Source organism: Phoxinus phoxinus (assembly GCF_949152265.1).
Source record: "Phoxinus phoxinus genome assembly, chromosome: 6".
NCBI classification, from domain to species: domain Eukaryota; kingdom Metazoa; phylum Chordata; class Actinopteri; order Cypriniformes; family Leuciscidae; genus Phoxinus; species Phoxinus phoxinus.
This window is the reverse complement of record NC_136881.1, coordinates 5,336,537-5,360,023: the sequence shown is the minus strand read 5'-3', so window position 1 is coordinate 5,360,023 and position 23,487 is coordinate 5,336,537. Positions and strand designations below refer to the sequence as shown.

At 38.3% G+C, this 23,487-nt stretch overlaps 1 protein-coding gene across 3 annotated transcripts in view; it reads left to right on the top strand.

The window, feature by feature from the left end:
• The window catches only part of nrp2a (neuropilin 2a), a 250,386-nt gene extending 234,983 nt beyond the window's left edge, over positions 1-15,403 (top strand). For 2 of the 3 annotated variants that reach the window (XM_079616686.1, XM_079616685.1), the window contains 4 exons: positions 1,697-1,790; positions 3,713-3,745; positions 11,238-11,297; positions 13,133-15,403. In XM_079616686.1, coding sequence (XP_079472812.1) covers positions 1,697-1,790; positions 3,713-3,745; positions 11,238-11,297; positions 13,133-13,437 — 492 coding nt within the window. In that variant the 3' untranslated portion in view covers positions 13,438-15,403. Of the gene's footprint in view, positions 1-1,696; positions 1,791-3,712; positions 3,746-7,007; positions 10,656-11,237; positions 11,298-13,132 lie in introns of those variants that run through there. The other variant, XM_079616687.1, reaches the window with a different exon arrangement.
• The last annotated feature ends 8,084 nt before the right edge of the window (positions 15,404-23,487 follow it).

The following is a 23,487-nucleotide window of genomic DNA, read 5'->3' as shown; positions in this document are numbered from 1 at the left end:
CGCTAACAAACTGATTTAAGGACCTATCAGCCGGCGCCATCCAGAGTTTCATGACAGAACTTTGTATTTGGAAAATCTTTTCAAAAAGGACATTTAGGCTGTAGATTTAGGGCTGTCAACATTTAGATTAATGATGTTTAAAGCAACACCCCCCCCCCCCCCCCCCCCACCCCCACTTCCTCAAATTCGGACGTGAGAGCCCAACTAGCATTTGTTTGCCGGTTGGTCTGTATTTTGTTGTCACGGCCGAAGCAGCAACTAAACCGAAGGAGGCAAAGGTTTTGTCGGAGGAGACTAGGAAGAGAAAAAGGGAGAGTGATAAAATCAAAGGCCGGACGAGGATCAATATTGGTCCAGCGTTCGCTCGCTGGCGTGAGTGAGCTAAAAGAGGGGTGCCCGACCGATGCTGACTTGGCCGGACTAGTAATAGCTACATGATTAGACGGACAAAATCATCTTTTAGGATAACTATCCTAATGACTGCAGGCTGATAGTCATGTTTGTTTGTTTATTTATTTTTCTGGTGAAAGTGTCTTGCCTCAGGCTATAATGCAAATCGATTTTTAAAATGTGCAGATTCATCTATGGTAGCTTGATATTATAATATTGACGATATATGGCTATTACCTACCACACAAACATTGAATTGAGTTAGCATATCCATTATGTAAAACAGTAGCCAATAGGCTACTTTAATGACGCTGGCTTGTAAACGTGAGCTACGCGATCTTTTGGCGTTTTAAAAGAATAAAACCCATGAAATTATATTCATATGACATGCTGACATATATGCCACTGTACCTGGGATGAAGACATTTCACACGCAACGCAGGCAGTCTGAACCCAAGACGTGAGAACTCCTTCTGCAGAGTTCGGGGGTATCGGCTTGTCAACAAATGCACGTGTATCCCCTGGTGTAACCATGACAGATTTTACACAGTAGTAGAAGACAATACTGTTTCCCAACTGTAAGGGGACCCCGAGAGCAAAAGCTACTGGGTGTTGCTTTAAAAGCAGTATTATTAAATTTTGTCTTGTTTTTTTTTGTAAACAAACTTATAACTTATGTTGATATAACAAAGAATATCTGGTTTTGGTCTTGAGAAAACAAAATAATGTTGTTGTTATTATTTGTATGAACAAATAATGGTGGTGTTCAAAATTTGAGATTGATTGAAGAATATCACACATTTCACCCCAAATTCAAAAGAAAAGGTGCATTTTGTCTCTATTAACCCAAGTCTTTTTTGTTTGTTTTTAAGCCTATTTAAATATATATTAATTCAATTGTGGAGTATTTATACATCATAGTAATATTTGCTGTACTACTTTGTACTTAACATAAACAAGCAATTTTTGACAGTATATTTTTTTGTACAATAATACAAATCACATGGGATTTTAATGGAAATTCAAACAATTAAAAAGGATAATGAAATAATGTCACAATGCAACAATACACAGTCCCAAATCATAATTTCTTATTTTCTTTCTTTTGATTGTGGGGTAAAATGTAATATTTTAGTGAAATTCACCCCAAAACGTGATTAATTGCTTGAATCTATTGCCTGAGTGATTACTTGTTTGAACATGAGACTCAGTTTACTCATAAACATTTGTTTATTTAGTATTGGTAGCCTGACAGATATCATGGTGACATTTTCTGTTTTCTAAGTGCTCATATTTCATCACACAGGTGGTAATCGAAGGATCTTTTGAGGGTGCCAAAGGCCACATTTGGATTGATAATATCCACATGAGTGTGAACACACCGCTGGAGGAGTGTACTCGTAAGTCTGCACCTTTCATTTTTTTCTGCCATCATTAGTTTTATCCTTTATACTTTTGTTGTCATTTATACCGGCAACTTAAGCCAACGGCGAGCATTATCTCTACCAGATGTTTCTCCCTGCCACGCTCTTTCTGGTTTCCTGTGAAGTCACCTTTATCTCTTCATTACACATGGCACATATTCCAGTTCCACCATTTTCACCATAATTCGTTTAGATTCTGAAGACACTCGCTCCATAAACCTCTCCTTTTAATGTGATCAAACCTAGCCATCACAGCCACTATCTCAAAGAGCTTCTCAAAATAGAATTTATTAACATGAAAAGAGGACACACACAAAAAAATAGTGCGCTTCATTGTTTGCCATCAAAAGCAAAATGTAGAATCAAATCTAGGCCACAAATGCCCCTGGGCTCCGATGCTAATCTATGTTTCATTATTTCCTTCGCGCTTCTCCTTCCATGTTTGTAAACAGAGCTTTTTTTAACTGAATTAGTTGATAGCCAGAGCTTTTTGAGGATGGATCTTGCACAGAAGCTTTGTGGTTTATGGTCTTAAGGATATCAGAATGTGACCATGTGCTCGTCGCTACTCCGATTCCTGGTCCATAACTAGAAACTCTTGATTTAGTCATTTTTGGCTCGCAGCGTTGCCGCTTGGCTCGCTCTGAGGCTACGGGACTTGGTGGTTTATTTTGAATCCAAAAATTGGAAGCCTCCAGAGCTCGTGTTCCACCATGCGCCTGCTGTGATTCTTCCCAAGGCATGCTGGGAGAATTCTTATCGACCCGTCCAGTTGGACTTGCAGTTCCCGCCAAAAAGAGATCCCCGAGCCTCTGGCCCTCACGATAGTTCCTCGTCTTTTTCTAATTGTTTGCATCTCAAGAATTCAAGCAATCTCTGTTTCTCCGTGTTCGCTCTTCAAAACAAAACCTTCACAACATGAAAACAACTTAAAACTTGAAAACACACTCATCTGCCAACAAATTGACAGAATTTAGCTGAAGAAAAAATGCTTTAAAGTAAAATGCTTTTGGAATCAGCATGTGAATCTCAAAACCTGTCAAGAACATGTCCAGGTCATATCCCCAAAATCAAGGACTGTGAAGATTTTTTTGCATTGTTACATTATTTGTATGACCTCATGGAATATTTGTGCTTTAAAGATTCATTAGCAACACAGCAGGACTACTTAAATGATCTAGTGAAGGAAAAGGGTGATTAGGAGTGGTGTAAAACTTGGAAATGGTTGATCAGTTACTAGAATGGTTGATTTAAAAAATATAGATATAATTTTTTTGGGAAAAGTCAATCATTTACAGTATACATAGTAGTAGTATTTTTATATATATATATATATATTTACCGGTAGATTTATTTTTAAAAAATCTGTACTAGATTGTTTTATTATAGTAATTTTTTTATTATTAATTTAGCATAATGAGAATAATGATACATAGAGAATATGGCAATTGGGAATAATAAACAATAGATAATGATGGTAATAATAATACGATAAAAAGTATTATTATTAATCGAGAATAATTGAATTTTTTGAAAACACAAAAGTAAACATCTGGACACATTACAGTAATGAGAGTTTTGTAGTAAATGAATACACTACTAAATTATCATGAAATAATGCCACAATCCACAAAACCGTAATGGTCTTGTATATTTCTTTTGATTTGAGGTTGAAATATTTCCTGAAAAGTCTTTTGATGTCCTCTGTGTCCTCGTTTGATCTCCTCTGTGGTCTCTGATGTGGGTTATTCATCATTTTTATGAAGTTCGAGTCATCAGCCTCTGATACAGTAAGGCAGGGATGTACCCCGCCGTTAACCTTACATTACATATTAACATTTTACTCTGTTTGTCTTTCTCTCTTTCTCTGTCTCCCCATCCTTCTCTCCCTCATCCAGAGCCTTTTCCCGTGTTCCCTCCGGACGTGACCGGTGAGTTTAAACTCTCTGCCTCGGGTGTGAATGTTTGCACTTCCTGCTCTCTGCCCTGCTCAGCAGTTATTGTTAACAGGAAAGATATAGGGTTTGTTTTACTTCCTAGCATGTGGTATTTATGCAGTGAGTTGAGGAACCTGGGCTTGGGTCGGTTATTTGAGGTGACCAATCCGTTTCTGGTATATTTTTTATTACCTGTTAAGGTCCCAATTGGAAAAGATGTCCAAACGTGGACTGTCAGGCTGCTGAGCCCTTGAGGCTCATGGCAGAGACCCGTTGTGCCACAATGTGACACGATTTGACATTCAAGGATTAATTTCCCAGAAATCATTGAAATTTTACCCTCATGTCGTTTCAAAACGTACTCTCTTGCATGAAATATTTCAGTCAGAAAACCGTATCTTATGGGATGCGAGGTGCTCTTAAAGGGATATTCACTTTAAAATGAAAATTCTGTCATCATTTACTCACCCTCAAGTTGTTTCAAACCTGTATGAATTTCTTTCTTCTGCTGAACACAAAGGAAGATATTGTGAAAAAAAGTCAGTAACCAAACAGTTAACTGGTCCCATTGACTTCCATAGTATTTTTTTTTTCCTTATTTGGATGTCAATGGGACCAGTTAACTGTTTGGTTACTGACATTTCTTCACAATATCTTCCTTTGTGTTCAGCAGAAGAAAGAAATTCATACAGGTTTGAAACAACTTGAGGGTGAGTAAATGATGACAGAATTTTCATTTTAAAGTGAATATCCCTTTAAATCTGGTCTGTTTAAATCTTAGTTTCGTATGTGAATGCATGTGCATTTGTGTTTTATTGGAGACATTTGAAACTCTAAAGTGCATATTTATTTATATAGATTTGTTTTAGAATGGTTGATCCTGCGTTGACTTCATTTAGACCTTTTTTCATTAGCAGAGCAAAATATCTGCACACTATTGTACATGGACAGTTAAAAAAACTTTTTATAGAACTGTTGAATAAAAGCAATTTCATAGTCGCCATCACCTGCATGCTGTAATATTATTTTGCTATTGTGCCTAATCGTTTATCTGGAGCGCATTAAAAGGATAGTTCACCCAAAAATTTACATTTTGTCACTCGCCCTCAAGTTGTTCCAAACCTGTATGAGTTTCTTTTTTTCAGTTGAACACAAAATAAGATATTTTAACGAATTTTGGTAATCAAACAGTTGATGGTAGCCATTGACGTCCATAGTATAGGAAAAAAAATACTATAGAAGTCAATGGCTATCTGTCTGGTTATCATCATTCTTTAAAATATCATATTTTGTGTTCACCACAAGAAAGAAACTCATACAGGTTTGGTGAAAACAAAATAATAATAATCGAATGATTTTTCTATTGAAAAATCCTCATCCGTAATCACAAACGTTTAGAAAAGTCATGGGAATTGTTGGAAAGGTGTGGGATCCCAGTATTTGTCAGTGTATACGGACACATAGACGTGAATTGTTCTTCTTCAAATGACTGCAGTCCAACAGTGGACAGTTTGATGGTTTTTATATTTGGAGCTCTATTTCATTTTTATTTTGGGTTTTAAAAATCCTTGCATTGGCAAGAATACCTAAACACGCTACCAGCATATTAGCACCTCCACTTCCTTTTGTGAAATGAGTGTCAATAAAAGACACAGGCAGCCAAGTCGCTCTCCCTAATGAGTGCCTCAGTCATGCTCCGTGGCTGAATATAGCATAACAAGATGTCTGCCTGTGCCGGGTTCTGCTCAGATGGCAGCATTGCATCAGAGACTCAGGGTATGTCTCGGAGTCCCTGGAGAAGGGTTTTTTTTTTCCATTTTTTTTTTTTCATTCTTTTCTCAAATGTTCACTTCTCACACTGTGCTTACTAATCCATGAGATAGACAAAGCAGAGCTGACAAGACCCTCTGCTTCCACTTGTTGTGTGATCATAATGTTTGTGCTATTTTGGTTTCTTTCGTCAAGAAAGATGTACGGTTGTTTTAGTGTCAGAAATTGGTCAAAGCTTTTTAAAATTTAAACTCAACATGCGGCGTTTCATGTCAGCTCTAAGTTCTGCTTTTTAGAGGAGTTGAGAATTCAGTAGCATTGTGGTTTGTGTGAAAATTATTGTAATTCCTTGAGTTTTACTCTAGCTGGTTAAATGGTTGTAATTTAACTTACAAGTTGGATGTTTGTAGATGAATTCATACATCTAGCAATTACGAATAACTTTTTATTAACTTATTTATTTGTGTGTGCATTCATATCATTTCAGTAGTTCAATTATTGAAAATCAAATTTCATCAAATAAGTAATTGCAACATTTTTACCTACTAAAATTGAAAATATCAAAGTGGTTCCAAAGTTGCGGGTTCACTGCACTTTTCAGCCTCTCTGAATTGAATCACTAATAATAAAAATGTAATTGAAATGGCAGAATTTATTTTTTTGTGTGATTGACGTAAGTTTAATGATTAGAAACATAAATGCATGTCATTATAATAATTTAAAACAAAATGGGAGCAAAACCAAAAAGATTATCACTGATTCCACAGAATCAGTCCTGTATGCGGTCACATTGAGTCTCTCTCAATCTCAGTTGCAATCCATTTATGATATAGTGATGCATCACAATATATTGACGAGGTTAGGGTTAGGGTTAGGGTTAGGGCCCAGCCCTATTACAAACTCCTGCTATAGTCAAGTATCTGTCAGCGTTCTGCAATAACCAAAAGACGAACTGAGGGAGAACAGAATGCATGTGCCTCTGCTTGGCAAAACAGCCTCTTGTTTGAATGCAGCCCCAATGTACCCCTAAGACATAACGGGTTTAGAGAACTACCAGCAGTATCTGCCCTTTGAGTAGTCCTGGAGAGCCGCTTGTCCCAAATCCAGCATGCAAAAAATATGATTTATAGTACGGCATCCCCACTCCCCAGGACTAGAGCCTGGCGGTCTTTATTTGCAACATGCTTGGACTCTGACTCAGGTGCCTATTTGAAAGCACGTTACATAACAGCACTGCATTCACACCCATTGTTTCACTGTACACGGTGATACTGTATGCAACCCAACTTAGATCCCGCAATAACTGTTCCTCTACTGGAAAGCGATCATTTCATGTTGATTTCGAACAGTGAAACATGGAGCATGAAGCTTCTACCCTACACGATCGTATGCCAAAACAGTCAATACAGCATCTTTCATTAGTGTGTTTGCATTTGAACCTAGCAGTAGTGTGGCGTGTTTCACAGTTTGTATATCTCTCCACCAGGGGGAACCCCACCTGGCGAGAGTGAGCCAACAATAGATACGCTGTCAGTACCGCCCGTTTTGCCCAACTGGTATTACATAATGGCTGGTGGAGGAGCCATCTTGTTCCTGATTATTGTCATTGTCATGGCCGTTAGCTGTCGCCATCTTACGGCCAGGAGGAATCAACCCACAATGGCCTACTACAGCCCCCACAGTGCACATCACCCAAACGGCGGCGTGCACAGGCCTGGGGTGACGCCCAAATTGACTGTATGGGTTGAGAAGGGCGATGGGAATTCCTACTGGTGACCTGGACTAAAGGTTTAGAGGTTTGCCTGCAAATGCTGACTTCATGAAGGAAGTCCTTGATGAAGCAGATCTCGGACTGAAGAGTTGGAGGAGAATGCTTAAAGAACGCTCCCAGATGCTTGGATTCGGATGCATCCAGATGAACCCAACTCTTCGATTTTTCTGTTTCCTCATTCTCTTCGTGTTCTTTTCTTCCTTGGATACTAACGACCCTGTCTTACTGGTGTGCTCAGCTTGTTTACCACATCTAGCCAGCTCATACTCATCTGGAGGGACCTTCTCCAGGAGTGAATCTGTATCCAGCCTCATGACGGATGCCGAGCCAAGAGGACGTGTTATCCAATGACCTAAATCACTGATCCTGGACTGACTTTGATCCAGTGTGCTGTACTTATGTTAAATCAATGTGGTCAGAACATTGGGGAGTTACGAGCTGTTGTGGACATGCTGTTTGACACAATGTTTGCACTTTGACTAGTCCCTGAGATTGGTCACGAGTACCTCTTTACCTTGTTATAGCAGAACTAGGGAAAATACCTTTGGTGAAAGAGAGAACAAAAAGCGTTCAGATAAATTAAAGCATACAGGAAGGAGCTCCAATACTGAGAATGTGCTTCTTAGCACTTTTTGAATACAACGCAAGCATGATTTAATTAGTAATAAGGGAAGGTGGAGTATTGCATAAAAGGTTTCTGCATGTAAACAACTTGAGTTAAGACTAAAAAATGGAGAGCCCACCTAAGCTGTCATGATGAACATTGCCGTTAAAGTCAACATGAAATCAAAACTGAGTTTCTTAATCCATGTTCTTGGTCTCATTGTGAGTGATTGAGCAGTGCGCATTTTTTCAACAAGAAAAATGTTTGTGTAATGAGTTTCCTTTTCCGCTGACGTCGCTTAGATTGTGGCAATTATTGGTAAACCTTATTGGTAACCTCTTTTAGGCTGCTGTTGGGTAATGCAGCCTTTCTAAAACCTTGTCAATATTTAACATAGTAGATTAATGCCGGTTTTCAATAACATAATAAAGACTGCTTTAAAACAATTGTAAAAAGTAGGTTCTGCTCCACAATCCACTGAAGGCCTTTTCCAATCAATTCTCGATGAATACAATTTCTTCCCGTCTTACAGTTTTTCTCATTTTAATTGGAAATGCATCATTACGGAAGTAAAACGGACTGTGGATGTTCTTTCATGTTGACTTTAAACATTTCATTAGGCATGGTTTCATATCAGGGATGTGCTAAACTTAAATGAATTGATGGCGCCACCTTTGAGTTAAGAAAAGGGAGATTGTGTAAGGGAGTCTTCATGTTTTGTGTTCATTTCTGTGTTCTCTGTGGCAGTATCTAGGTTATTCCTTTGTATCTCACATTTCTCACATTTTTCCCAAAAGATCCCTCAAAACTGCGTTGGCGTGTGTTATTCTGAGCAAACGCTTGCTGGTGTGGAGGCTCCAAAAACAAGTCCCATAAACAAAGACAGCTGTTTCCTTTCTCCGTTTCCATGCGATGAGGAAGCACTGAGCGCTGGGGTGGGAGAAAACTTTGTGCCGATTTCAACACCTGGTAGCAATTTTGGTTCACTGAAGCATCATGAAGCTTCGAGAATGATTAGCAGTGAATGGTGTCCAAGACTGCCATGTGCTTTTTTCATAGCCATGTTGAATCACTTACTGAATTGAGTTGTCATTCAGTTTTTTAGGTTAAATGAATCAGTTCTGTATTAGGACAGGGTGAGCATCACAAACAAACTGTGGACGTACCATTTGATTACCATGTGTATGCCATAGTATTGAAATGGTACTCCACGGTATTATCATATTACAAATGTCCAAAGCAGTAATATGTAATTTAAAAAAAAAAGGAATAGGTCACCCCAAAATGAAAAGTCACTGTCATGTTATTTCAGACTTAACTTTCTTTTATTTGTTTCTTTTTTTCTGTGAAACACAAAATTAAAACATTCACACTGCTCCTGCTCCTTTACACACACAAAACTCGCCATATAATCATAAAAGTAGTTTGTATAACTAGAAGTCTTAAAAATAATGCAATTATTTGCTATAGAAGTTTGACAACAATAACAGCAAACGACAATGGCTTTCGAATGTCATTATCAAGAATTTTTCTGTAATTTTTTTGACAGCGTTCATCCCATTTCCCGCTTTTATTTTATAGAGAAACAGTGTTGACATTTTTCAGCTTTCTTTCACATTTGAAAGAAAGTCATACAGGGTTGGAACGACATGAGGGTGAGTGAATGATGACAGAATTTCCATTTTCATGTGAACTATCCCTTTAAGAACATTCAGCAGATCTAATATCAGGGGTCAAAGTATTTCAATATAGGACATATAGAGCTGTTCAAAATGGAAATAAAAAGATAAATCCTCCTGGCTCCTAAGGGCCTTTTTAATGCCATTTCGTGAGGTGGTAAGAGATGTTTTGGCACCATCAACCAATGTGCTTTTAAAGCAGCTACTTTATCGCTCTTTTCTTCCCTAAACTGTGTCCCCAGCTTCTTTCTTCACTCTTAATATTTTTTAATTAGTTAATGGACCAGATAGCATTTATTAAAGCTGCTATAGGCGTTCCGGCCCCCGCCCTGTGCCTCTCGTCGATTCGGGAAACCACATTAATGAGTGCGAGCGTTCTCTTGAGAACACCGTCCACATGTCACCCAGCGAGGCGTCATGCCAAACAGCCATTCTTCTCAGGCTCTTAAATGCATCACGTATACTGAACCGAGAAGCTTCTAATTCAGCAGAACAGTCTATTTTTCAAAAAGCGGAGGATTGCGGTTGATGCTCACACCCCTGCAAATGTCTCCTCGGGTTTGAATGACTCACTCTACTTTTAGACACGGGCATCTCAGGGGTTGTCGAACAGTCAACAGCGTTCTCCTCCTCGGACGTGGGGAGTTGGGTAGAATAGATCGCTCACAATGGATCCAGTCGGCACTACCGCCTTCACATCCGTGGAGTGCGAGCTCTCACATTGATTTCTTTGCTTTTAGACACAGCAGGCTCCGACTGGGACATTTTTGGAACAAAACAACGCTGATCCATAAAGCCATTTGAAAGTTATGGGCCTTTTATTGCACCGCAAAGCTTACTTAGGTGGTGGTGGTGATTCTTCTGATACAGACTATGAATTTAATCATAATGAGGATGATGATGATAATGCACTTTGCTTTATGAAAGTACCTTCTAACTGTGGTCAGCCTATACCTCAACTTTGAAATTAGTAAATTGTTTAAAAATGCGAATGTGAACAAAATATTTTTGCTTGATGGATTTGTGTCTTGAAAACCTGCTTTTAAAATGTGACAATAAAATCTTATTTTTCTAATCGTCACTTCTTTTTATATCCATTTATGTAAGTGCAGTAATAGACATTGGCCTATTTTTGCTGCTATATTTGTGTGCCCTAATGTGCAAATGCTGGTGGTGTGCTTCAATTAGTAATTATGTAGGTCACATGATGTTATTTTCTGGACTCTGTAATTATGTTACAAATCTTTCATACTTTTAATAATTTATTGCTTTGCCTCAAGTCTCAAAATATACTTATTTAGATCTCTGTCAATCCAAGACTCACGACTCTAGTACGCAAGTATGTGAAAGCGAACGTGAATTGTGTAAATTAGCAGGTTTGTTGAAGTCCGTTACTGTAAATCTGAATTCTGAATAATCAAATGTTGTTATTATTATGTCTGGCACAGATATTTGAAGAATGCACGCCAAGTATGTAGTACGCAAACATATGCACGAGTTATGCAGTTAGCGAGTTAGCGTCTGCATACTTGCATAGAGTATGTTTCTGGCCCAACATTTATAGCTAGTTTGCAAATTAATAATAAGTAATATTCCTTTGAGCACAAAACACGTTATATCATTTTGTATATTTCAATACAGTGTCTTCGCTTCTATCCACAGTTAAAAAGCCAACGGTTGGAAATGGGCGTCTCTTTAACGGGAAGGACCACATAAATGCAGGTTAGTTCTCACGATACATACACACTACATTACAATATACTGCTTCCTGGCAGGCTATTTATTTTAAACAAGTTTCAAAGAGCAGGAACAAGAAGTGATGAGAATATATAGGGTTTTCTTCTCAAGGTTTTAAGATTATAAAGCCAAAACAAATACAGATGGTTTGGACACATTTAAAGTGTTCATGAAATCAAAATGTGCATGTTTTTGTGGTCTTATTTTGAATGATCTGTCAGTAGCCTATGTATTATTTTGAATATTTGTATCAATTCTCAATATTTTTTTCCTCCTCTAAATCCTTTTTTTTTGTGTGTGTAATACATCACATTATGTAGTTAATTGGGTTTTTAAAGCCGTCATTTTTCGGCACACACTGTGGAACTCCACAGCGATTCTGTGCATATGTTTGTATGGGTAGAGCTGACATGTTTTGTGTGGGTATATGTACGTGTTTGTTCACACTCATATCACCCTCACCCCGCATTTCTGCACAAAAACACAAAAAAACGTCTCCGGTTATCAGACTTTCCGCCCTCCTCCTTCCTGCTATCGCACAGTTGGAATCCATCTAACTCATAAAGATGTCTTTGTTTTGGCTCTTAAATAAATAAATAAAAAGACAAGGATGAGTTAATTACCCAACCGAAATCTGTTCATCCTTACAGAGTGTCAACCCCCTCCGTCTGTCTTTCTTTCACTCTCCCTGACTTCCTTTATCGATGTATTCCATCTTTTTCTCATTTTCCCTTCTACTCTAATACAACGTAATGAAGTCTGTGTTTAGCTTACGCTCTACACAAGCTGTCAGTCACATCGGAACCCATTTATTGGAACTAAAAGGGCAAAGGGAAATTTGCTTTAACAAAATGCAACAGATATCAGTCAATGTGCAAAAGCGGCTCAGCTGGTGTGAGTTTTGGCATAGGCTCGCTGTCAAAAGCAGCCTAATTAAGCCGAATGCAACCGCTAGCAAGCGCAGGGTGCCACAAAAGAGTTTACGGCTTAGTTTTGTCAGCTGAAAACAGCCATGCCGACACCGTTTGCCCTCAGACCAGACCATTAGTTTGTTATACTGTACGTGTCATCCTCCATAGGATAATATGCAGGAAAACAAACACAAACTTCTGTTTAGCCTCCAAACAAAGGCTGCAATGTTGAACAAAACATGCCTACAAATACATGCTTCTATAGTAATTTACCAAAGTACCATGGTATGCTTTGAAGTACTTTGTTATTTACCATGTTATTTACTCAAATAGTTCAAAGAATACTGTAGTACTACCATAAAAGCATGGTAATACCATTCAAATTTCACTTTCTACTGTGGTACTACTGTGGTATTTTAAACATATGCCATGTTAGTTCTGTGGTATACTGGAAAGTATCATGTTTTGCAACAAAGAAATCATCATCAAATATAAATTTAAGTTCCATGGTTTTACAATCTTAAGTCACTTCTTTACCATGGTACTATGACAGTGTACAATCTGACACCCTATATTTTAGGGGGAGATGAAACCCTTTTAAAGAACATGGTAATGCCATTGTTTACAAAAGTGGTTTTTGGACACTGCTGTGATATTTTGGACATGTGCTATGGTAGTACCATGGTATTCTTGAAAATACCATGGTTTACCATATAAAAACCATTGCACATGAATTTCACTTCTTTTTTGTATGGGTAGCATCTGATATCATCACTATTTTAGGGTGATGTAAACCATCTTTAATGTAAACCATCGTTATGGTATCATGTTCAGAAACAAAAGTTTATGTGCATGATTTTGTTATAAACATCCTCTCAATGTGTTCCTCTCTTCCTCATGTTGTTGTAGGTTTCCAGTTTCCAGAGTGGAGCACAGCCGAAACGCCATCAGAGCCTCCCGTGACACGTGTGGTCGATAAGGACAACGCATGGCTGTACTCCCTGGACCCCATTCTCCTGACCATCATCGTCATGAGCTCTCTGGGTGTTCTCCTAGGTGCCGTGTGCGCCGGTCTCCTCCTTTACTGCACCTGCTCGTATGGCGGCTTGACATCACGCTCGTCCACCACCTTGGAGAACTACAACTTTGAGCTGTACGACGGAATTAAGCACAAAGTGAAGCTCAACCAACAGCGCTGCTGCTCTGAGGCTTGAGGAGAACAGATGGGGAGATATCAAGTATCCTAAAATGACCTCAAAGTAACCCGATTTGACTCTTTGAAGAGACGAGCCTCATCTCTTAGTATTCCTGGAATGCATGTCCATCTCAGCTGGAGAGCTCCTAGACTGAACTTCTCCTGGAGCTTATTTTCCAAGCAGTCATGCTTACTCAGCTCCAACGCTGCTGCCAAGGACTTCCTCGTCTTTCACTGGATTACATCAAAAATAGAGCATTTGGTGCCACAAGAGTGAAACCCTTTCCATGGCTCCGCCTCAAAATAAATGTTGATACATATCAATGTTCTGCTATTCCAAAAATATGAGAGTATATCAGCTTAGATTTCTAAGAGGTCTAGTTTTTAAAATGGGAGACCTGAGGCTGGACTTTCAAGCCACAAACTTCTGTCCCCCATTATTCCCAAAAGTACATTTTGTGGCCTGTGGTGCATTGTTTTTAAAGGCTTTGATGGATTGGTTTAATGTTGCTTTATTGTTTTTTCGTCACTGAGATGTTCAGTAGCCCAGGGTGATTATACGTCATCATTATTGTGTGTTTACAACCCATTGCTTTCAGCCCACCATTTTGTTTCTCTTGTCAATCTGACAGTTTGGAAATGGAAAAGTAAGACAGATTAAGGAGCGAATGGTTCGTAGATTTAGTTTTAGGCACTGTGTGTTTGGCGAATTGTGTTCTGGAAAAAAAGTCACCACACTTGTTTGAAACGACTAAGGATTTTGTCAGTGCAACCTATGGATTGCTGTAACTGGGAGACAAAGACTGCCAAGCTACTGTAATGTATGAGCTTTGAGCTAGCAAACAGGCATTAAATAATGTGAAACAATGGTTGAAAGGCGGACACTTAAGGTATGGGTTTGAAATACAATTTCTCTCATTTTTACTCTGGGCCTTCAAGAATGCTACAGTTTTTGGCTCAGAGATGTTCAGGTCCACTGTTTGTATTTTGTAAAAGAAAAGTTCATTTTCAAAAATAGACTAAAATCTACACTGGTTTGCTGTGCCAGTCATGTACAGTATATCTTGGCTCTTGGGTCAAACAGATATTTTTTACACATCAACATTTTAAATAGAGTTAAAGTAGTTTAGATTTGGATCAATTTGAAGCAAAAAAAAGTGTATACATAAATATTTAATATATTTTTTTCAAATCCTTTTTGAGTGGCCAAGATGAGTCTTACAAAGCCTCTCAGTGGTGAAAAACATGAATTAAGCTAAACATAAAGAAAAAAAATCATTATTAAGTTGTTATTCTTTTAAGGTAATTCTCAGACCGGTTAGGACCTAAGACAGAGCCCTGAGGAACACCAATACTTTCCAATGTACATCATACAGCACTTTCCTTTGTTTCATTCTCAATTGAATTTCATCCCTCTTTTACTCTGTTTTATGTTTCCATGCTAAGGCTTTATGTTAACAGGAGACAGGTTTGGTTGTAAATCTGCTCCCCTGTGGTTTTCAAAGACTGGGAAAAGGTGGAACACAGATGCCGTAAATCTTTACCTACTTGCTCAGATGGGATTCCTCACCCTCTAAAACTAATTGTTGGAGTTGGTGAAAGTAAATGCACCCAAAGCACACTACACCTCTGCAGAATAAGACACGTTATGAGAGTCTGGGATCTTCGATATGGAGTTTGGAGACTGATAGGCGATGTTTCTACTGAACCCTGCTTGATCCATGTACTCCTTATCTTCTTGAAGACTCTTGCTACTGGACCCCTGGACTTTTGCAAGTGCCTTGGAGCTAGTCTGTTCCAGCCTCGGCTCTGGACCTGAAAAAGACTGCTTTGGAGCTTTTGTCTGTCTTAAACACTCGAAATACTTGAGAATCACAGCACTGGGTATAATTCCAGTCTCTCTTTGGACACTTTGTACAGAAATTGTGCTTTTTATGATGATGATTATTGTTATTATGATTATTTAATAAAGGATGGTTAACATAGTGGGTTGATGTGCTGTTGAATACTCCAAGGTGGATCCAAGAGGGACATTTCAAGGTGACTGAGTTTGATGTTTTACAGTGCGTCTTGAGTTTCTAGATTACAAGAGCAAGGGCCAATGGGATTGTTAAATGATTAGAATAGACATTGCTCAACACACTCACACACATGCAATCGATGTTACAAATACCAGACCACCACATAACATACCTTCACTGACACTGACAACAAAATAAGTTCACCGATAGAACCTTTGACTCCAATAAACATCATCAACACATTAAATCCCAAATACACACAAACTCCCTCACTCATTCTCTCTTTCCAGCTATGTCTGCCACAGTTTCTCTCATCTCCCCATGGGCTCCCATTAGCACGGACCTTCAGTCGCCTTCATTTAGGGGCTCACAACATCAAAGCTTTGAAGTGCCTTACTGTTCCACCCCCTAAAGTTCCCTTCATCCCTCCACCTCATCCAACCACCCAGTTGCATCCATTTAACTATTTCTCAGCTTCCTCTCTGCTCCATAGTGTGCCTGCCTTTGCCTTTACCACTGTGGCTGTTTTACTGACTAATGATGTGTGCAGTAAGATCTAGTAAGGTCAATCGAATCAGCCGAGATCGCAAGAAAATCAAAGACATTATTATGGCAGACAAATAAAATATTGAATAGGTCTTAAAAAATCATCATCAAATATAAACCCATAACTGCCTTACAGTCCACAGCCGTCCATTTTACAATCATATTACAGTTTTCTTTTCAAAACGGCTTGTACCATTACTTGTAAAATACTTGTACCATTCTTACATCTTAAAGGTGGGGTATGTAATTCTCTTTTTTGGCCATTTTTTCAAAATCACTTAAAATCCTATTCCTAACCCACTTACAGCCACTGAGTTAGAGGCACTGAAATAAAAATTTAGCAATTTAATCATCTGTGGAACGGGCAGGACTCGAAAAACTCCAACCAATCATTTCCAAGACCACCTACAATCATTGGACAGTAAGTGCGTCAATCAATCGGTCGTACCATCCCCCCCTCCCCCCATCCATGTCCATGTTCTTTGAATGGGTGGAGTCAAAGGAAAGAAGGTAGGACCATTTGAGTTGTGTATTTTCAAAATCTGCCAGCCATTTTGCAAATCACATACCCCACCTTTAAACGACTAAAAATACACTGAATTAATGTTTAATTCGCAATTGCAGTAGAAATGTAGGACATAGACATAGAAACTTTTGCAGAGTCCAAGAAAAAAGGGGTCACCAGTATGAACATATGGACATCATCAGACTCTGGACATGGACTGTACAATTAAAATACTGTACAGTCAAGCTTAGACCATGATGTAGATCTTGAGAAAAATCATTTACCCTTCTCACGCTTCTTACTCGAGATCCGAATTCTGACTAGCACATCTGATCTGACTAGTCATTTCAAACGCAGAATCTAAAAGGCATTTTAAAGAAACAAATCAAAATTTTTCTTGACTGGAATAGTATTTCCAAATATCTCAAAATGTTCTATTGGCTGATTCTTGATTAATGAAGTTCTGTCTTTAAACTCAACACAAGGCATCTGGATGTGAGGCTTTAATCGGCAGGCTAGACTGAGCGATGGAGAACCAGGAAATTGCTCTGAGGAGCCCGTCCGTCGGGCTCTGCTTTTCCACCCAAATTATTCTAAACTTTTGTTTCGTAAATGTTGTTTTCCCTCCCTGTCAGATTGAAATCTAATTCTCCACTGGGGCCTTGCTGGTGAAGATCAGAGAGCTTTCCCTCTTTCTCAGTAAGCCGGACTTTCCATCAAAGCTCAGCCTTGCACGCTTGAAGCTTATAGGTGATCAGCTTTTGAAGGGGCCGCACTAAGGAATACAAAGAGCGCGGGGCTAATTCATCTCTAGAGAGAGGAACCTGACAAATGATGGAGAACTAGAGGCACGCAACTGTACTCCTCCATTCCCAGATGCTTTTTGAATCTAATGTCAGTTCTGATGTAAAGGGTTTTGGGCGTCTGAACGTCTCCATTGAGGAGGAGCTTTTCATGTTGCAGATTCTTCATTTACTTTAACTATTTTAGCAGATGCTGTTTCTTAGCTAGGTCAGTTACAAGACCTCCCCAGCTCGGGTAAACCTGGTTTTGCACACCAGAACAGATACAGAAAAATTTAAGATCAATAGTTTCTATCTTTAAAAAACTGCATATTGTGCCATTGAGTGTCAATAACAACACTACATGCTCTACTGGTACTTTTCACACCAACACATAATTATCTGAGCTGTCCTTGTACATTCAACGGACTGAAATGTTTCCAAGTATTTGAGGTCTTAGGAAAAATAACTAAATGTGCAGAATTCATTAGACTCCATGACCTTCTTCAACTCTCATTGCAAGCATGAGGTGAATCAATAGCTTGCTATTATTTTGCCAACTCAATAGGATTTTAGGGGTAGTTAATGGTTAGGTATAAATATAATGGATTTTTTTTTTTTTTTGACAAGCTGAGAAAATAATTACAATAAAAAAATCAAGATGGTGGACAAAACAAGACATTTTTTTACTATAAATGGAAGTGAAAATAAAAGTATTCATAAAATAGTTAAAATAGTTAGCTAAATAATTAAAAACAATGTTTTACCCCAAAATTATGTGTGCTATCAATATTTAGATGTGTATATATATATATATATATACTGTATATATATATATATATATATATATATATATATATATATATTATTTGTATGATTTTTATTTATTTATTATGTGTGCAATTAATCTTTTTGATTATTATAATTTATTTATTATTATTTTAGCAACACTTTACAACGTGAGGTTTCATTTGTTAACATTAGTAAACTATTAGTTGACATGAATTAACAGTGTAAAATAATTTTTAAAGCATTTATTAATCTTAATTTATACATGTAGCCTACTAATACATAAAAAAATATAAGATAACATTAGTTAATGAACCGTGAATTAAAATGAACAAATAATGAACAAAATTGTATATTTTGTATTTTTGTTGCTTTGTATGTAGGCAGCAGGCAAGAAGGCAGCTCACAGTGTTTGGGAAGAAAGCGAATATGTTGATCCAAAAACATGTATTAATTAAAAGTATACCTCCATTAAGCACAAACCACCATCTTTATTTACCAATACATAGCAGATGAAGGACTAGGCCTATATTGTCTGTCAAATAGTATAGATTAATTTCCCGCATCCTTCTCCCTGTCTCAAGCTCTGGTCGGGCCTTTGGCTCACTCAGCAGATCGTGGGACGTCCTCCCAGAGAAGCAGCTCTCCAGCAGTTGAAAGCTCTTATCTGGGTCAGTCGAGGGGTAAGCGGGATCTGTGTTTCCACTGGAGCTGGTGACAGCAGCAGTCAGTGCTTCAGACCTCCTGCTCTCCTGCATCTTCAGTATCTGCTGCTCTGGAGGGAAATAAGCAGAGGAACTGGATTAGAGATTTGGCTAGTCAACGAAAACTAAATTAGTTCAAAACAAACAGGTTTTATCAACTGTTTATTGTGGATTGAAAATAATCTCGGGAAAGGAAGTTCAAATACTGAAAATCATGTCAAATTTTCTGTACTATTAAAAAGTACCAAAAACATGGTGCTATTGCATCACCATATGGTGCGTTTCTCTTTGCAATAAAATGTATGTGCTATTCAACTTTTTTGAAGTGAAATGAAAATAAGAACATGAAAATGCTGTGTTTTATAAAGAATATTTATACTTCCTCCGTCTAAGCATTTTAATCATGGCTGTAAATAGAATGGCCATTGTTAAAGTTAAAGTGAACTGATTATACTGTGCGTCACAATAGCTGTAGCTATACATAGTTTCACTTGCTCTGCGGACTCTTTAAATACAGTAGTAGACTGGAACAGATGTTAAGAGAATTACATGAAAATGTGTTTATGTGAGTTGTGCATGTGTTACAGCTTTGAATGATGTGTCAATTGAAAAAAGTAAGACTTAAGAGTCTTGGGAGTGAATGTTCTGCTCGGCTGTTTGGACATTTAGTGTTGTTTCACCTTCACCAGAAGGTGTCACTTAAACACATGTCAGCAAACACTCATTCAAACGGAGTCTCTGACCAATTTATTAGGACCTTTTAACAGTCCCAGCTTCTTTGCACTGGTCAAGCTACATTTCAAAAGGGGGTCGCCTTGTGTGCAATGCTCAATTGGTCTCAGTTGAAGAAGATCTAAAATAAACTCTTCCACAAACAAGTGCAGTGTTTCTTTCTTCATATATTCAAAGCTTTACTCATTCATTATCCCAACAAACCCAATATATCACCAAATTTACACTTGAATACAGAGATCAAATTCATTGTTTTCTGTCATGAACAAGTATATGCATGTGGGTCTATCGAAATGTCCAACACAGTCCTCTGAGGTTCACGAAGCCCAATAGCTCCGAAAATTTAAGATGTCAGTCTTATCTGTGGTTTGAACATAGGTGCAAAGGTGGATAGTGATGAAGTACTGTAGGAGGTTGTCCAATGCTTAGTTGTTTGGTAGTCGTTAGTTTTCCTATCACACGAATCAGAAAAGTGCTTCAGTAGTATAAGCATGGTGTTTGGTCAGAAACACAGCAGTATCCACAGCTGATGAGCAATAGCCACATCCCAAACCAATCCTCTACAAGAAAAACCTGTTCAACTGCTTGTTAATGCAAATATCTAATCACTAATCAGCCAATCATATGGCAGCAGCTCATTTAGACATGATCAAGAAGATCTGCTGAAGTTCAACTCAGCATCAGAATGGGGAAGAAAGGTGATTTATGTGACTTTGAATGGTTGAACGTTGACTTTGGTGGTTTTTCGTTGATTTTTCGTTGATTTTTGGTGCCAGACAGGCTGGTCTGAGAAACTGCTGATCTACTGGGATTTTCAGTTCTGTGGATGAAAATGCCTTGTTGATGTCAGAGGTCAGATGAGAATGTCCAGACTGGTTAGAGTTGATAGAAAGACAAACAGCAACTCAAATAACCACTCTTTACAATCGATTTCTGCAGAAGAGCATCTCTAAATGAACAACACATCCAACCTTATGGACAGCAGCAGAAGACACACACCAATGCCACTCCTGTCAGCTGAGAACAGCAAACTGAGGCGACAATTCATACGGGCTCAACAAAACTGGGGAAAACATTGCCTGGTCCGATGAGTCTTAATTTCTGCTGCAACATTCAGATTGTAGGGTCAGAGTTTGGTGTAAACAACACTAAAGCATGGATCCATCCTGCCTTGTATCAGTGGTTCAGGCTGCGGGTGGTGTACTGGTGTGGAGGATATTTTCTTGGCACACTTTGGGCCTCTTAGTACCGATCGAGCATCATATAAACGCCACAGCCGACCTGAGTATTGTTGCTGACCATATCCATCCCTTTATGACCCTTTGTGATCTTCTGATGGCTACTTCCAGCAGGATAACACACCGTGTCACAACACTCAAATAATCTCAAACTGCTTCTTGAACAGAATGAGTTCACTAAACTCAAATGGCCTCCACAGTCACCAGATCTCAATTAAATAAAGCGTCTTTTGGATGTGGTGAAACGAGAGAGTCACATCATGGATGTGCAGACAACAAATCTGCAGCAACTGTGTGATGCTGTCATGTCAATATATGGAGCAAAATCTCTGAGGAATGTTTCCAGCAGCTTGTTTAATCTATGCAAGAATTAAGGCAGAATCTGAAGGCAAAATGGAGTCTAACCGGTACTAGCAAGGTGTACTAAAAAGGATGGTGAGTATGTGTATGTGTATGTGTAGCACTCTAAAAAATGCTGGGTTGTTTCAACCCAATTTTGGGTCAAATATGGACAAACCCAAACGTTGGGTTAAAAATGTTATTTAAAAATGTAACCCACCGACTGGGTTTGTCCATATTTGACCCAAAATTGGGTTGAAACAACCCAACATTTTTCTCTTCCAATAGAAACACGCAGCGCTACTTTCTGGTCTGTCGTATCACTCAGCAGACTCCTGTTTCATGCAATCACATGCATCTTAGTTACTGATTGACCTGAATATGACCACAGATGACATCAGTACATAGCCTATTACTGTTGAAATTAGCGTTTTTGCTAAATGTGGTAAATAATATTAATAAATGAGCTTTTGACTGGCAGTGCATGTTTGTGAAGTCAAGGAAGTTCCCTGTATGGAGGTCCATCATCATGTGGACTGAATGAAAATGCAGGTAGTGGAAATACTGTGGGCTCTGCAGATAGTGTATTGAAGTGTGGGAAGTTGTGAGATGGAAATCTCCGGATGAGCTCAGGGAGATTTGAATTTTCCGAGTCTGCCTGCTGCCTTTGAATCAAGACCATACGATAAAGGCTTTTGTTAAGTAACAAAGAATGTTTCCACAGCAAAATAAGTGAGATGAAGACAAAAGATATCTAGAACAGTAGCCTAATGTACAACAACAACAAAAAAGAGTGAAATTGCAGAAAATGCTTTATGCTTCACAGGACAAAAGCTATAATAAAATCTGCGGTGGAAGAGATTTTCTTATATACACCAATATAGTCAAATACAGTCTAAATGCTTAGTCACTCTGCTCTCCTTAAAAACCGTATCTTTCAGAAGATAAGCAAATCACTCATGTGCAATTCCTTTCTGCACAACCCACAGACACACACACCCTGAGCCAGGAATACACACAACGGCCATCATCTACAACAATAAACAGCAGAATCCGTACACAAATATTCTCAATATCCACTCTTTATTTTGGGAAAGGCGTTGTCATGTGTCATATGTTGGATCCCATGGGGACTCAAATTTCTGTTGGAAAAAATGGGCTAGCAAACTTCCTCTTGCTCTCCTACTCATAAATCTGTGATGCTATATTGAACAAGGCATTATAATTCATATAGGCCTACTCATTCATTATTTATTTCAAGCAAATAATGTGACAACAGAAAAGGTACACAATAATAATAATAATAATAACTATAATAATAATAACAACTTATAATAATAATAATAGTTTTACGATCTCTTTATGAGCTTTTTGAAGTATGGTAGTTGCTTAGCTGTCAATGGAGGGACAACAATTCATTAAAAATATCGGATTTTCTTTCGAAGATGAACGAAAGTCTTTCAGATATGAACAACATGAGGGTGAGAAATTCATTGCAGAACTTAAATTTTTGGGTGAACTAACCCATCATTTACTATTTTTTTTAGACATTGTATATATATTTTTATCTTTAGTCAATGTTCTTTATTTAAAAAAATATTTAATGTAAAAAAATTAATTCTAATTTAAAAGTTTTTAAATTTAGTGTTTAATTTTGACAATAAGTGCAAATCCAGGACCAGCAGTTTATTTTATCTTTTCAGATTGTGATTTGACCCTCTTTCCTCTGGATGGGCATGTGCCTTCCTACAGTCTGATATTCAGATATGAGATAGATACCGCCATTATATTAGCTGCTAACAAGGATCTTGCTGAATCCAACCGAATAAGCGGCGGCTGATCATAGACCCTATCATCTGACAAAGTGGCGGTCCAAAAGTATCTCCGGGAGAACATGACAGAAAGCAGAATGTTTCAGGGTGGCAGAAACACGCCTCAGATCTGGTTAAAGCAGTCTTGGTGGCAGTTGTCATGGAAACAGAGGTGGGCGGCAGGGCTGTCACAGTCCCATTAGTCGAGGTGATGAGTGTATGGCACGTGGGCAGCTCCGAAGTGTTGCACTGCAATAATAAGGCATCATATACTGTATGATATGTCATATTAGCATTTCATAAAGGTTTAGTACAAGACCTAGAAGTCCAACATCAAAATGTCTTTGCACTTGTTTTCCGATACACCGATGAGAAAAAAAACTGCATCAGAGTGATGGTATTCAGAAAGGAATTTGAAATTAAATAAATAAAAAATGTAGGAGGCTGGACAAACTGAAAGGTGGGAGGAGCAACAACTAGACGAAAGCAGAAAAACAATGGAGAAAAACTACAATGAGATTTAATGAAGAGCAAAGAGAGAATTTTGACATTTCATGCTTTTCAGATTGCATTAAAAAATAGCCCAGAAATCTCATGTGTGT